Source organism: Lepisosteus oculatus, chromosome 5 (genome assembly GCF_040954835.1).
Source record: "Lepisosteus oculatus isolate fLepOcu1 chromosome 5, fLepOcu1.hap2, whole genome shotgun sequence".
Taxonomy (NCBI): Eukaryota; Metazoa; Chordata; class Actinopteri; order Semionotiformes; family Lepisosteidae; genus Lepisosteus; species Lepisosteus oculatus.
Window position 1 is genome coordinate 7,674,684 of NC_090700.1, and position 17,626 is coordinate 7,692,309.

Genomic DNA, 17,626 nt, shown 5'->3' on the forward strand with positions numbered 1-17,626 from the left:
TATGAAAGGCTTTAAATGATTGTAAAATTACTAAATTAGGCCAGTAGAGATTCACCAGAGAGGTGCTTAAATATAATTGGAGTACCTACGGATTAATAAACACCTTCACAGAAGCAAAAGAGGGTTGGTTTAAGGCCTGCGGTGCTTTTGTCCACACAGATATGGCTGTGTTTATAAGTACCAATCACTAAATAGAAATCATAGCAATCACAGAGCTTTTACTGCTAAAAAAAGCATTATGGGTGTTCTACTTGTTTTGAGTAAACACAGATTTATTGGGCTGAGTTAGGTTCCTATAGGATTTAAAAAATGCTACTAAAAGCAGTTTCTCTCAATGATTGTTTAGTTTCCCTAAAACAACATCTACAAATTAAAATGCTGACATGCAATTTATTTGTTGTACAAGGATGAAGCAAGTTTTATGAGCTCAGTAGGACCTCTCCTGACAGGTCTTCTCCTTAGATGGTTCCAAATTATGTAATGCAGTACAGTGTATCAGTAACATTTTGCAGTGGCTAATGTGTAAGGGCGAGTTGATTTGCAAGGAGCCACCCAGGAATTGAATTTATTCTTCACTTGTTAACACACCAAATAAATTATTAGTAATGCTGATGACTTAGATGTTCTATATTTGAGTAACTGCTTCAATTTTGTTTAAAGTAGTGTCAAGGCACTTGCTTATGTAATCATCACAATTACACAAGTTCTATTCTGCAGAGTACATTTTCCGCAAGACGGAAATCGTAAGTGTAGACCAGTCTGTGATTGCCCAGTTTGGAAAGCTAGCATCATCGTTCTCACTACTAAACTTTAGGTCATTTTGTTTCCTTTTTATGTGAGCTGTTATCATTTTGGCTGAATACATAAGATCATAAGGCTGACTTACATATGTATGTACAGGGCCAGTCATACACAAAAAAACCTTAAGGTTTTTAAAGTTTTTAAGTTTTATTCAGGCTTTATAAATGAACTGAGCCGTTGCTGTTTCAAAAGCTATGTTCAAAAGCGTAGTTTCAAAAGAAGCAACTTTTTGGTCTCCTGCATTATTTATTAGACTGAAGAATATATTAGTCATTAAAACATTGATTCAGGTGTAAATGAATCATGTTGTATTTCTGCTAATAAGGCCCTATGAGGTGAGATCTGAGCTGATGTTATTCTAATGAACATCCTTCTTAGATGTTGCCGTAATGTGTGTATCAAAAGGCTCAAATTGGCTTACAATAGCTGCATTTCTAAATGATCTATATTTCATGCATACTGTATAATGGACTCTTTCTGGGATATTAGTAGTTTCAGAATCTGCAAGTGTAGAACATTGTCAGGAATTGAGCAAGACACTACGCTGACAATAAAATCAATTGCACATGTTGTTTTATAAATAAAAGCAAAACTTTTATTTACTCTGAAAGGTAAGACACATTTTCCTTATATGTATGTGGAAGTGGTTTAAATATTTTAATGCTAAAGTGTTTGCTGCTAATATATTTTAAGTTTCCAAATGTTGAAATATTAAATGATTTATAATACAGAGTTAGCCACTTATGCCACATTATAAAGAAAAGTGGGATTCAAAATATTTTGGATCTTATTTTGTGTGACATTAATGAAATCTTTAACTCATAAATTAATTTGTGTACTTATAACGTGATGATGTTTATTCTGTAAATTCTACAATTACATTGTTAAAAGGAGTGTACTATAAGTGCTTTTTTATGAGCTATTTTACATTAGTTTTCAGTAACTGTAATTTTCAACCATCTACATGTATGTGTATGTTTACTGGATTACTTAGTGATGCAGTACGAAGTGAGTGGTGTATAAGATAGCTCACGTTCCTGCTTTTCCCCTTTAACATTGTTTTAGAAAGACTGATAGAACGAGCCATCTTTACAGTACATAACTGCATGTCCTAATGGCAATATAGTGATGGGTAAGGCAATGTTAGTTTCTAGTTACACTGGCATGAGTTCATGAAGGACTGTGTGACCAGGTGAAATGAAAACTGCCCTCCTACTTTAATTAAATACATCATTAATGTTACAAAAATAGGCACTGGACTTACTGTAGCAAATACAAACATTCAGTAAAGCATACTATTAAACCCTAAGTTTTTTGTCTAGAAAATAACTGCGCACGAGCTCCATTTTATGACGATAAATAATTCTGCAGAATTTCCAAACTGAAATAATAATTATTCTTCACTTTCATCTTAGGCAAGTACAGCTAGATTAAAATTTTAATTTTTTTAATCAAATATTTTAATCAGCATTTTATATGAACTTCAAATACATTTTTTCTGCATCACGCTTATAGATGGACAGAACTAATTATGGAAATAGCCCCTTTTGCTGGACCTGGTGTGCTTCAAAGTCACAAAATAAAAAAAAGCCTGCATATCTGTGAGTCTGAAGGGAGCAACCATGTCTGTGAACTCAACTTGAAATATGGCATTGATGTCTCACAGAAACTGCCCTGCCCTAAAGATCAGGATGGCACTTTAGGAAAGTGAGTAAGCCAGCAAAACACAAAATAACAACACTACCTACAGTATAACATAAATGAATTACATTCTAACGTAACGTATATTTTCAATTTCTAATACAGATAGGTTTTTTTTTGACATGCTATAAGTACTCAAAGAAGGGTTTAGGACCTTTGATGTGATGTGTGCCTGTCAAGTCTTGTGGCCCAGAAGTCAAGCGCTTGACTCCTTCGTGCAGTTGAGCTTGGAGCTGCAAGTGACAGTGCTAAAGAACTGCAGACAGGCACTTAGCAGACTGGATGTGAGCTGGATGCAAAGACACGCTCTCTGGCCCTCCTGCTGGCAGTATGTAAATAGACCTGCAGACGAGAATACGGAGCTTTTCAGAACCCAGTGAAGAGAGAAAGACCTGAATCTACTGTGCTGTGAAGAAGGGAGATACTCTTCTCTGTAGGACTGATTATACATAAAAAGAAATATCCTGCATACAATTGTATTTTCTCCTTTGGTTGGGATACGGGAATAGACTCACAAGAAAGAAGCAACCAATGTATAAACATCCATAGAATTTTTATGATTGCTTTTTATTTACATATTCATATACTGTATATTAGATCCTTTTTTTTTTTGCTACTACTACAGTATGTTTGCCTCAATCTGGTATGCAAAGAAGCTTGGAAGAAGGCTTGTGTATAATGCTAGGAAAGCTAAAATGCAAAAGGTAGGTGTGTAAATACATTTACTTTAATATTTTGCTTACCTTGCATGATTGAAAAAGATCAAATATTAGAATTTGCAGGGTGTGCAGCCTGTTTCAAGATAAGCTAAATCTTTTTTAATGCTCCTAGGTTTTACTTATTATACTATACTTATTAACAGAAAAGGGAATCTAAGATTCAGAATTATATCCTTCTAATGTTTGCATGGTTTCTATAACCATTTCTTACGTCACTTACTGTATAGTACTATTTTGAATAATAGTACTGTATACCTGTTGCTTTTATGTGAATAATTTCATTCTTATTGTTGGACGTATATTTGTGTAACAGATTACCAGAGTAAATATCTTGCTTGTGCCAACTGAAATTACTTGTATATTTGTGTATCCAAATAGTTTCTGATTTCAAAACTACCATCTTTTACTTTGCAAAAATGCTGTAGTTAACACAACGTAATGTACGGACACTGTAATGTAATGTACTGTATGTATTTGCATGAAAGGGCTTTACTTGGTAGAACAGTCCTTTTGTAGGAACAACAAGGCTCTTATTACTGCAGTACATCACCTTTCTTGTAATATTTCAATACATTTACATCCACATGTACAGTACAGTCATCTACATGTGTCAAAATGTGCCAGCACAGTAGGTTTTATTCCCTGCGGTGATCTAAGATAGCATGTAATAAAGGATTGTTCATTTGCTTAGCAGATGTGCTGATATTTGTGATATGTAATGAAGAAATATGACTTAATTATTTAGAAAATGTATTGCACTTGTTGACACTTCAAAGTTTAAACCTAAGACCATCTATTTAATGGTATAGCCCTTTACTAATTTCAGAAGATGTTTTAACTCATACAGTGTAATATTGGAAACAATTAATTTTATATAGCTTGTATACTCGTGCATATATTTACATATTACTATGTAATAGTTTTGCTGTATGCAGGAGATGGGGAAAATTAATATTTTAAAGAAACAAAGAATATTTTCTGTATGCAGGAGATGGGAAAAATTAATATTTTAAAGAAACAAAGAATATATTCTGTATACAGTAGATGGGAAAAATTAATATTTTAAAGAAACAAAGAATGTTTCAACAATGCTGTGGATGGGGCTTACCCACTACTGTACTAATTTATTTATAGATGTTCTCTGAGATGATTGGACAATCCTTTCTTCTGATTAAATCAATAGCATTTTCGTCTTTAAACCTAAAAACAATTGCAAACAAGAGGAGGCTGTTTGGTCCATTCAGGTTGTTTGCTAGTAGTTAAGTGCTCAGGGTATCAGCTTCAGTAACATTGCAAGGTAACTTCTTCTAGACTCTTGGAACCCTATGTTTAAAAAAAGGTTTCATAGTTCTAAATACACTCACCCATATTTACCATTTGGGTTACTAGTTTATGTTTCACTTGCAGTTCTGAAAGTAGTCCAGTGGATTCACTTTGTCAATTCCCCTGAGGAGTTCAATACTTAAATCAGGTCCCTCTGTAGTCTATGTTTATTAAAAATATTATAAATCTTATACAGTAGCTTATCTTATAGCTTATAAGCTTATAGCTTATAGCTCACATGCCTTTGAGCTGAGAAATGTACATCTAGCTGTTAATTTCTGGACTGATTCCGATACCATTTTTATCATGGTGTCCTCAGTTGTACACAATACCCCTAAATAAAATGATGTTTTAAAATGGTCACTTTTTCATAGTGTCTCGAAGCTCAGTCTTTCCCATCTTATAGCAACATAAGATGTTTTTTCTAAACAACAGAGTTTGCACTTTTCTACATTAAATCCAATCTGCCAGATGTTTACCCAGTCTTGAGACACAAGAGAGATGCAAAGTATAGTTTTAGTACTTCCCTAAATATTTAAAGAGGCGGTCCTCTGTTCTTCTTATTTGGATAGTGATACAGTATGTGTGTAAGATGTGGAATGTTATTGTAAATATAGTTACTGTAGGTATCAGAAACTGACAAATAGAACTGCTCTCCCATTTTGTCTAAATATGTTGAGGACCCTTGAGAAACAAGATGTCTCCTCAATTTAAGACATTAACATTATGTACAAAAAAGTTAGTTCCAAACATCAGAATCAGAAACTTGTTACTGCAAACATTGAGGCAGTGGTCTATTCTATGTACTGGAATTGGAATGTACTGAAATAGTAGCAAATAATTGTTTTAAATCACTTTTTATGTCTCACCTGCTTCTCTATGAATTGTAAAGTACTTAATGAAAGACCACTGATCTTTGGCTTGGATTGAATGGTCTCCTCTCATTTGTAACTTTTCTTATGTCTTATGAGTTTGGTGTTAGCTGGTAAAGTAAGTAATAATTAACTAATAGAATATGCAAAAAGAAAAGGAAATCATTTTTTTATATAATATTGTTTTAGCACCCAATGTTTGTTTCACATTTCTAGTCTGCTAATACAAACAGCTTTATGTATATTTTTCAGTCTGCAGCACTGACAACAGGAACGCCTTTAAAATGTCAAAAGTTGATCTTTAGTTTCAGTGTTGGACTAAAGGAAAACATATGATTATTGATTACGATGCTACAGTACTTCTCAGACCTGAGATCACAAATAGGTAGCTGCTCTGTGGAGATCTGGATGATAGTACAATAATGGAGGGTCAGGCCTGGGTGGGATACAGGCCAGGGAACAGCCAGATTTGACCACGTTGAAATTTGTTGATGTTGTTGCATATTCATTCACAGAGAGCAAGGAAGAGAGACGTCTCTTCATCTCAGCCTAAGCTAAACTCAGAAGAACAGAAGGAATGCTGTGAATTTCAGAACAAGGAACTGTTTAAGCAGGTCATTCAGTAAAAGCTTACTTTTATAGACTATGAACTAAAGTGAGGTTTATCCACATGACATTCCTGTGATTAGTTACAAATGTTATATCAGTGCAAAATGATGGGTTTAAACTGAAATGGCAGTAAAACAGATTAAGGAGGCTTTCGTTTGCTCCTACTGTAATCTCTGGTGAACCCAGAGCCATTTATTAAACTTGTCTGTGCTTGGCTATATATATTCTTGTTGTTTCTAACTACTGGCCTGTAAATTGACCACAGAAATAAAATATTATAAACTTAGAAGGTAACTGAACCAATTGAAAGTGATAAATAGAACATTTTTAAAAGTGCACTTCTGAGTTTTTGTGGGGGAGGTGAGTAGTATGTACTTGCAATGTATTTGAGAATAAACAGTTTTGTCTTTTAAGTTTATTTTCAGATTCATTTAGTGCTAGTCCTTTACCCCTACTCCACCCCCCCACCCCCCCGAAAAAAAAATAGCTCTGTCAGATACATAAATGAAGCAAAATTAATGGTTCTGCTTTGATTTTGAGACCTGTCATGTCTGCTGTGGTTCAGAATGTTGAACTGTTAGATGTGAAGCATTAACTGCAGAGAATGAAAGAGTTTTTAAAATAGAGTATAATTGCTCTTTGACAGTAGGCACAGCTGGAATATTTTCTAATTAGCTGACTTATCCTTTGAAAAAATATGTTGAAAAGTGACATCAACACGGCTTTGGGTTTATATTGTAGATTTTAATGAGCATGGTTCAAATTTGTGCATGGTTCTATCTCACCTGTAATATTCCATGACTGGTGTTTACTGTACAGTATGTTATTGAGCCATCTCAGATTACTTGTGGTTTAATACAAAGTAAGCAAAAAAACAAGTCTCTTAAACAGAGATTTGTTGTATGGAACAAAAGGGTTAAATGTTATTCATGCTGTATTGTTTACTTCTTTCATGATGTATTTTTTTTCTGCTTCACTTGTCTCTGCAGTGTTTCTGTACGACAGTCATATAAAATTTATCTCAGTCAGAACCCGTGAAGGTACATTTGCCATTAGGCTGCATCTCTAGTACAGATAATAAACACCGTCTACTCTTAATTTCTGTATTTGGTTTCCCAACAAAACTATTTATATTACAGTACAATACAGACAAATGATACTTTTGACTACCTGTATATGTTTAAAACCTTTGTTTTTAAGTTACCCGGCTGATAGTTTTATGAGACATAAATGAAATGTTGACTCAGTTTTCTTCTGTTTTCTTTGTCTTTGAATAAACAACTAGTAGCTTTTAGATTATCCTGTGTTTACTGTGTGTGGGGAAGGTACTGTTTCTGTTCTATATGTTTTGGAGAAGATGATGCGACAAATACATCCTATAGTTTTGATCAAACTTTATTCAGAGACATTTTAAAGTATTTGAAAATGTTTTATGACCAAACCCTATTGACATGGCAATCATCAAACAAAATAAAAGTCATTAAGAAAAAAAAACAGGCTATATTTTATCTGACAGATAGTCAAGCCTTTATGTGATTAAAGCCTGGAACATGAAAAAAAAATATTCTTGGATCTTTCACAAAATCACTAGTCTCACTTCTCCAAAGAAATTTCACAGTGTTGCTTTCAGTCATTTTGAACACACTGTGCATTCCTATAGTTTATGCAAATGACTGATGGTTGGAAGAAGAGGGTGTCATCTTGTCATAATGGCTCACATCATAAAAGATGAAAATATTCAGGTTGGTGTCCTTGTCTAGCCTATCTGTTCACCTACCTAGAATGATTTGCTGGGTTGTTTTGAGACTTCATAAAACCTAATTGGATTTTCCAGCCCTATCCCCAAGAGGCAGGAGAAACTCAGAATGCCTGATTGCAGGTTTACAGACACACTTGAACCCAGAAACCTCTCAGTCATCTGATTCATGCACCTTATGTGCCTCACTTCACCTCACACCGCATACTTTGGTCCCCAGAAACACACTGTGCCATTAAGGACTGAAATTAATGGAAATGGACAGCTCATGGTTGAAAAACTTGATGCGGATATTCGACTTCCCCTGCAATAATGTTGAAGTAATCCTGCAGTACAGACAAATGTGAGCCAGTAACACTGGTGCATGATTAAAACATGATAATAAAATGCATGTTTGAGTTACTTACATACTGTAGAAAAAATGTGCAGTGCATTACCAACTGCATTTGGTTCTTTCCATTATTAATACATTTAATGTCATTTAATGTCATGACATAAATCAATACTTTTTGTCATAAACTGTGCATCTTATGGTAAATTACACATGTGTAAGAGAAAAAAAAGATGTCCCTATGACACTTCTGTTCTTAAAAGTTATATTTTCTGCAGTATGCATGCCAGATCTTGAATCTTTCTGCCTTTTCTCACTTTTCAGGATTCATTTAATATTTTGTTTGATTTTACAAAGGTTTTCTTAAGTCATGTGCATCTTTATTTATATTCTGCATTTGTTTTATAAAGGATAATTATGTAATTAAGCCAAACAATCTCTTTGTTTCAAATCTGACATTTTTAAACATTGGTTGCGTTTCTGTTTTTCAATTCCTGATAAGGCTTAAAACTATAAATGAAGGCAAAACACTTTTGTCTAGCTGGTAAAAATGCTATGTTTCATGATTACAGTATGTACATGTATAGTGGAAGTACTGTATTCAAACAGAATGGACTCGAGCCACAAAACAATGGGAAGATGTTGGTAGGGCTAATATTATTGTTGAAGTGTGTACAGTAGCATGTCTTCAGAGACATGCTAAAATATTATTTTACAAAGTGAGAAAAAGTTACAGCAACTTTAGCTTCTACAGTATGCTGTTTAAATATCATAGGCCAAGGATGAACTTCTTGTACTGTTGTAAAAGAGATTCACATGTAAAGAAACTGATCAAAGATGCTTTCAGTGCCTTTGGCTTTAATTTTTTCTGTTAAATGTATTTTTTTAATGGTTGACCTTGACAGGAATTTAGAGTTCACCATGCATTCGCTCTGTCAGCAGCCATTGTTGTCATATTTGAGTAATTAAAGCAAATAATATTAGAAGCTTTGTCATGAATTTAGAACACTAAATAATGTCCTCTTCTGCGTTTAATTGCAGTACGTATCTAACAGAGTTGTGGTGAATTTAAACCTTATATGACATTTAATCTATGGGATTCATTTTAAATTCAGGAATAAAAAATCTTCATACTAACAACCATTTGTATTGGAGCAGACTGCTGTGAAAACAACTGTCTTGGAAAATATTGATCGAAAGGTGTGTGCTGTATATTAAATAGTGCAAGGTTTGTCCCTCAGTCTGAATACTGTAACAAACTGCAAAACCTTTTACTGTATTTACACCAGTACACAATTTATTTACAATTCTCTGGTGCTTTTGTTGATGATATAAAGAGGTGGTTTTCTGAATATTTTCTCCTGGTAAGTGATTTATTTGTTCATAATCTAGTTATTTTTGTAGAAGTTGTTTAGATAACTTCTGATGTCTTTTTGCATCTTTATATTATGGCCATATCATGCTGCATCCCCTTTAAATGTAGAGCAAAGAATAGAATTTCTTTGGAAATAGTAGTCCAGTAAAGGCTTTTACAGTGAGGTGTAGTAGTTGCATTTAACTGACATGCTGACGTTAGTGTTATTTTACGTTTTTTAAATTCATTTTTTCTTCTTCTATCATTTCTGTATAGGGTTGGATACATTGGTCACACTTTAGTTCACTATCATGCAGGATTTGTTCTCTGAAACCTTCAAATCCAATTTAATCATGTCAATCCATGGGTTTTCAGTGCACCCTCTTCTTCATTTCACAGTTTCACCAGGTCTTTTGCATTTCATTCCCAATATTATTGCTTGTTTTCCTGCTCATATTTTCATACCCCTGAAGTTAGTTTAATCTCATTGGTCTGTTTAATGCTTCTGCTTAAACCACTCTATTATCTACTGTTGGATAGACATCCAGTTCTGCATGCTTATGTTAGGATTCTCATTTGTATTATAATTTATATTTTATTCACAGTATTTATGCATTGCCCAGCATGATGAACCGTACATCACTATCAGTTCAATGTTAGGAGATTATTATGCAAATGTTTTTTTTCCATTTTGAACTTTTGTCAGTGTTTTGTGTAAACTGTAACAAATGCAGAAGGTGTTGGGGTGCAAAGTCATGTTACTATAGTACAAGTCAAGGTATACTCTTAAAACATAATGGTGAAAGACATTTTTACAAACAATGCAAAAACTTCCATTATGATTAGCATTCTCTGAGGAGGGTTTTTAATTTAATTTCTGGACTCTAGCCAGATAATTTATTTCACAAACTCCAAAGAATCACATTGTTTGCAACAAGTATTTAACATAAGAATACAGTAGTTTTGTCACAGTTGTAGGAAGTTATGCTCCATCTAAAGAAAATATTGAAACATACCTGATTTATGTTCTCAGTAAATGATCCCAAATAATCAATTTAATGGATGAATCACTGCTGTTTTCTGTCACAGAGCCAGAAGATTTTACAAGGATTTTAGCACAGCTGAGTTTTTTCAATAACTATACAGTATGGTGTTAATAAAGATATGTTTAATCAGAAATTCATATCATGTGGCCACATGGATGGACAGCAAGCTTGTATGGATTTTCTTTGTAGAAGGGCTTATCACAGACTTTTATTGCAATGGCTTATACACTATGGCTACTTAATAGTAAAGGACATACCTCATAATATATGCTGTTTTCAGTGTGTAGTTTTGGTCAATCAGCCAGTTAATGATTTGATTACAATTGAAATGACGATAGACCCTATTTGTTTATTAAATTGTGAAAAAGTTTAATGTATATACCCAAATATAAAAAATATACACCTGTGTGAGAATGTGGATTCTATTCCCTTTACCAATTATCATATTATTAAGTAAAGGGCACCCAATTAAACTATTAACAATAGTAAGAAGGCTTTGGCTGCCTCTAGTAGCAGATTCTCATCCATTACAATCCCTCCAAAGAACACCCTGCCACAGGGTTCTTTATAAAGTGTCAATTATTTCTAAAATATTATGGTTCTTACAAAATGGTGAAAAAAATTAATCACCATAGGATTTTTGGAAAGGCTGTCCATCAAGGCTAATTGGTAATAGTGCAGATCATATTATGCATATATCAATGGCATTGCAACCTCCTTGTATGTAAATGTTGTGTCAGCAGATTTAGGAAAAAGTGGTGAGTAATGCATTGTCTGGGGAGCAGAGAGCGGTAACTACTACAGTATGCCATGACTGGGCCTGCAGGAACTACATGTTGGCACATTCTCTGAATGATGAACTGGATGCCTCTTCGTGTTATTGGAAAATGACAAAGGAGACTTTTTTCTGCCTTTTAATGGAGAAAACTAAAGCATTCCACTTTAACCAGTAGTATACTAATGTGAGAGAATGAATGTTAAAAACAGGCCGAGTGCTCTCTGAAAGTGATATTGGGGCTGTAAATACATACAGTAATGTACTGTATCTGAAAAACAAGAATGTCCTGCTTTTTCACCTTGTGGATTTACAGTAAATTTAGTTTTTGTTAAAGGAGTATGACAGACATCACTCATCTCCTTTATCAGTGCGGTACAGAAACATTTTAGTAAAAAATACTTGAGCAGATTAATTTTAGTATTACTGTATTTTGGTAATGTCATTACTAAAATGGCATTTTTGTAATAGCAGAAAACTCAACAGTTTGCAGACATTGTATGAGTTGGTATTTATCTTATGTTCTGAATGTCTTTTGTTAGTAATAATAAGGCTTGAAACTTTTTGCTAAAGCAGTAAAGTCTTTTGTTGTTCAAGATGTAACTGCAGCAACTGTAATGTGATTAATTTATAAGTGCAACGTGCTCTACTTTGGAAAGTTCAGGTAGAATTTTTGACAGCCGACACATTGTCTTGTACAGATTTAATTTATTGATATCAGTACATTAAAGACAGATGCTGGGCTAATTTGTGAAATAATTTCCTTGAACTATCATCTACAGTATGTATCACCATATATCCTCTAACAGACAAGTAAAACCAGTAAAAACTATGAGCTTTGCTAGAAATTAGATTATCCTTTAAACGGAAGAGAATCACATTGCTTAGATGTGCAAGACTAGAAAAAAACTATATATTTCACATCTAGGAAATATTTCAACAGAACATAAAATTGAAGTTTAGAAATTGTCTTTCTACATTTTCAGAACACTTTCTTCATTGCATTGTTGGACTTTTACTTGGGAGCAGGAAAGTACCTACAGGCCAAATTAAAAGTTATTAAAGTTAACATTATCAAAAGACTAGCAGGTTTGGAAACATAAGCACCTACTATTGGCATTATATTCTGCAAAATATATCATAATCATGAGAAGAATCTAAAATATTTTCTGTAAATAATTATTAATAAGTTAATAATCTTAAAATAAGTTGCTGTGCAAGCGTCTCTTTATAGGCACTGCTAGGAGATTAAAAAAAATTGGCTACATCCTGTGGGCTGTAGATTTCAATATCATGAAGCAGATCAGTCTGAGAGTCTGTCCAAGACTGACCCTGAAATCTGGCTCATTCTACAGTAATAGGCAAGTAAGTAAAGTCAATACTCAAGCCTAGCATCTTATCATGCTAGGGATTTTCTCGATTTCTATATCACGAAGCAGTAATTCCTTGTTAAATTGGTCTACACGCTGGACTTTAGATTCTTAGTTTCTGTTAAGATTGCTTTTTACTCACAGTGATTGCAGGTAGGAAGCTGTGCACAATTTCGTAGATAAAGTTTGATTGCATTTTTCCTCCTTTGGAAGCTGAAAACTCACTTGTTTCCTCTTACAATACAGTATATTTCTCCAAAGCACCTGTGATTAAGACTTCAAAAGAATGTGCTGGGCTGCCTCAAAAGACTGCATTCTGACAACTGTCTGCTACCACATTGCCCAGACCAATCTTTAATTCAGAGGGTTTGGGGAGCTTTAATTTTGCGGCAGCAGCTGTTCAAAGAAAAACAGGACAGTAAAGTGGTATTTATCATTGAAGTGGCGGGCCTCTGCACAATTTTGATGTATTTATTTTATAAAATAAAATTTCTATTTATTTATGTATTAGTAGGATTTTCTTGAATTTTTCATATATTTATAAAACATGTTCAGTGGGCAAACACAAGTTCTACACCTTAAGTGCTCCCCTCATTAACTGGACTTTGAATACTTTTAATTAAAAAATCAGACAAAGGAAAAAAGGATTTCTCAAGTGCTTTTGGAGATGATTTTTTGTTATTCTAGTATAATTATAATGATTTTCTGGAATTCATGTTTAGTTTCCGAGCCGTGTATTATATATTTATGTTTTCTATAAGAGTTTCCCAATTGAATTAAGCAAAAACTTGATAGAAACTTAAAGTGAGATTTAGGAAAATAAATGTATTTATAGGCTATATATGTAGCTTGATACCAAACGTAATAATTTATCATTGATGATGCAGGTTATGTTAGCATATATTTCTAAAAAAGAGGTGTGTATGGGAATAAGCCTAAGTTATGTTGGACTAATTGTGCTTGGCCTCCTCCTTTCCTCCGCAAAGTAATAAAAACAACTTCTTGAGTTCTTTTATTTTAATTTGCTCAGCAGACAGAATAAATACTGCCAGAATGAGGATGCTTCTCTGTGAAGGTAGCTTTATGTTTGATCTATCTCAATGACCTGACATGCGGTACAAGTTGACTCTGCTATATCAAAGCAGGGCAGTATCATTTTTCCTTAATGGGTCTGCGATAACATCAAGCATGGTCCCATGAACAATGCTTTGTACAGCTCTGAGTACTATATGGAGGACCATGGACAGCTTCCCCGATGAAAAGAAACTTTATTCATAATGTATTACTAAGCTAAAGAAAGCATATGTCCTGAATTAAAAAGAAATATCCTGTAATTTGACAAAAGAAATGAGAAGACTATTTCGGCATTGTCATAGACAGATGACTAATATTTCACTGACAGAATCCTTTTATTTTGGTTTGAGGTATTTCTTTAAGCCCTTTTATTTTTTTTATTCCTTGCACAGGGATAATTGGACTCTTGATCCCTGCAGTATGAAGTTTGTTTCTGTTTTCTTATCTTTCACAGGGCAGCATAAATTGCAATCATATAGCAATGCCGCTCTCCATTGCAAGATGGCATCTCATTGAAACTGAATGAGAATCACTATTAAAATCACTTGCTACCCTTATATTATGAATACCATAATGCAAATGTCCTCATATGTGACATCTTATCAGTATATTTTTATTCCCAATAATAGAAAGCAAGCCTTCTATATAGAGGGATAATGCCTATTCATAAAAGCCCATCAGAATGCATTTCATTTATGGCTCATTACTGATTAGCAGATCAAAGTAGAACTATCAGATGTTTTTTAGACATGATGTTGCTTTTCTGTATTTGCACTTGACTCTATGATTCCTTTCCTTATTTGGCAGTCTGCTTAATCTGTACACAAGCTAGAGTATAAAAAGGAAAGAAATAATATTATTGTGTAACTATTTACCCATTTTGAATTGAATTTTTCTGCTGTATTGTTATGGAGTGGTTTGGTTTTGAATCATTTTTTAAGAAATGCCAGCAGTCAGTTTTCCAACACTGGATGAAGCAAATGTGTACAAACTCTTCATGTCCTAGAGCACACTGATGAGTCGGCCGGTTGTTGTAGCAATTGATTGTTTCTAATCTTGTTCTGGCTACCCAGCAGAGTTTGCTTCCCTCTGGCATTAATTATATTTCCCTACAATTTACATTTGGGGCTGCATCTGATTAATAAGATTTGATTTACCTCCATACTAGCATCACAGGCTCTCCCTATTAGATATATTGAATATGTGTCACGAGAATCCTGTTTTTATCCATGCTTGGTGCAATGATGCAAACTGCAGCCAGACTCTACAAAACCATATAGGCTTGTGGTAAAGAACATGTGGCAGGAAGCTACTTCTGTAGAGAGGTCTGAAAACCGCACTGCCTTGCTTGACATGAATTATAGATGGGTGGAAAAGTAAATGAAGAATGAGCACAACAACTTGGAACTTGTGTTAGCAACTGCATAGTTTGAATTAACTAGCAGGCTTGTTATCTTAGAAAACTCCCTGAGAGTTGAAGAAGTTGACATTTCCAAGAGCTCAAAGAGAAAACAAAGCTTCATGTATTTTCCTAAAAGAGATCCAGAATATCTCAGTATGGACTTACAGTATATGTTCAACCTGAGTGAGAAATAGCAAGAGTAGTTTCAAAGATGAACCATGCTCTCGTAAACGATGTGACTGTTTCTAATCGCAAATCCCATCGGGGAAGTGTGCCCAACGCGCTGCCTCAGTCTTGTTGTGATAGCGTGGAGACAGATCGAATCCAGAAACGGTTCTCAGTGGATTTTGTAAAGGGATGTTCCCAGGACTCCAGGCCAATTAAGTGGCCCTCACTGGTCACGATTTGTAAATGGAAACAAAGCTTGGCAGAACGTATTCTGAACAGACGCAGGACCAGTGCAAGCTGCTTTCAGGTGAGGTGGTTCACTCCCTAGGAAATGAGTGTGACTTTTTTGGGAGGGATATCATAAATTGTACATGCATCCAGTAATATATATACAGTATATTTGATCTACAACAATTCATATTTATTCACAGCTAAGTAGTGTTTTCCAATCATTTAAATAGTTTCTGCTTTATAAAAGCATACATAAAATACTTTTACATTTGGGCTTTAGTTAAAGCATGTTTTTTTTTTTTCTATGCTAGGCAATCTCCAAGAGTAGAGCATGCTGTTTCAAAGTGGTTAGAGTAATGCATTGGAGGAACAGGGAAATCAATGTCCCTATACAGTATACTGTATATTGGCATATGAAAGTGACGGGCAGTGTTGGTACTTGAACCCTTATTGCCCCCAGGGACCACGTGCAGTTAAAGAGTGAAGCAAGGTTTCAGTGCACAGCACTACCTTCATGTTCATCGTGCTAGAATTTCTTCTGATGTCTGGATCTGTGTGAAGTATCTCATGGTAGCCTGTCTTCAATGCTAATATACAGTATGTCCCCTTCTGCTGTAAGCATGGATACTTTCTACACTCTTTTCAGGGTTTTGTAAATAAAGCATGAAAAAGCTTCAGAATAATCTGTTTATGGTTGTTGACTGATTTAGTGATAATAAAGGAAACTAAACTGTATGTGCTGCATTACATTTAGAAATTAAGTTACATTTAATTTGTATTTTTAACTGGTTATTAATATCACAGTTGTAAGCAGGCTGTACAAACCAAATACATCCATTCCAAGTCCTAGCCAAGGGCAGTTGTATCATTGTAATGCTCTGTCATGCTCTCTCTGGGAGCAGGAAATGAGATCCCAGCATACCAATTCCACCATTGCTATTGTATTCAAGGAACATACTCTAGTTTGATCTTTAAGGTCCTGTGATGGGTTAAGAGTCCCCTGTACTGGCAGTCTAATAAGCTCATTTGATTCAATATTTTAGATTTAAAAAAAAAGCATGACATGCGTGTTTCATATCTAAATATGATTGTGTTTAAGTGAGAATATTGAATATTAATGTGCTTTCTCTGGTGTCTTGAGGAACAATAAGCAAAACCTGCTTTTAAAAATAAGCTAGTCACAGCTGCCATCTTGTGGTACTTTTTAAAAATGCAGTTATGTTTCCCTGCCTATACTGTAGTATTAAATATCCATTACCCACCAGTACGATCCACCCTTCCATTTTACAACTGCTTTATCCAGCACAGAGTAGCAGGAGAGCCAGAGGCTATCCCGGCAAACAACAGCAGCAAGGCAGAAACCCCTTGGATGAGACACTAGTCCATTTCATGGTACACACTCACATCAGGGCCAGTTTTCCCAGAAGCCAACTGACCTACAGTACCAATATGTCTTTGAAATATGGGAGGAACCTTGAGCACTTGGAGGAAACCCATGTGCACATGGGGTGAACATACAGAATCCACTCAGATAGCAGCCCCGGAACTGAACCCAGGGCCCCAGCATGGTGCCAGCATGCCTCCTGGTTTAATTGTGATCGAAACTGACATTTTTCCTATGAATTTGTTTCAGTTCATTTTAGTGTATTTATATGAAGTACTTTCACATTTGTGAGTGGGTACATGTGAGTTGGAATCCTTCTTTAACACTTGTTATAGGCCATACTTTGTCAGTATCACCTATTGTACTGCCTATTCTATTCTGAATTTTTACTGAGGAAATTACTATTTCGCAATAATAAACTGCCTTAGAGCGCAAAAACCAGCTGAGTCACACTGTACATTTGAAGGAGCTTTCTTTGTGTGTATAGTACTATAAATATTTTCATTTGCTATTGTTTATGTGAAAAGAAGAAAATATGCAAAATCTTGACACATTTAATAAATGTTTTGGTGTAATTGTTTTGAATCTGTTTTCTACATACTTCTCATCCCTGCAGCTCCTGTTATTTGTTGGAATGTCCGATTTGATGAGTTATACTCGTACATCCTGGTTTTAGATTTGGTGCAGAGATGCCTGAGCTTGAAAGCAAT

At 34.6% G+C, this 17,626-nt stretch overlaps 1 protein-coding gene across 27 annotated transcripts in view; it reads left to right on the forward strand.

Moving 5' to 3' along the window:
- Positions 1 to 17,626, forward strand: part of dlg2 (discs, large homolog 2 (Drosophila)) — a 276,018-nt gene that overhangs the window by 132,751 nt on the left and 125,641 nt on the right. Inside the window, exon 1 of one of the 27 annotated variants that reach the window (XM_069190040.1) lies at positions 2,847 to 3,206. The exons of the other annotated variants lie outside the window; for them this stretch is intronic. Coding sequence (XP_069046141.1) covers positions 3,129 to 3,206 — 78 coding nt within the window. The 5' untranslated portion in view covers positions 2,847 to 3,128. Of the gene's footprint in view, positions 1 to 2,846; positions 3,207 to 17,626 lie in introns of those variants that run through there. 27 annotated transcript variants of the gene reach the window in all.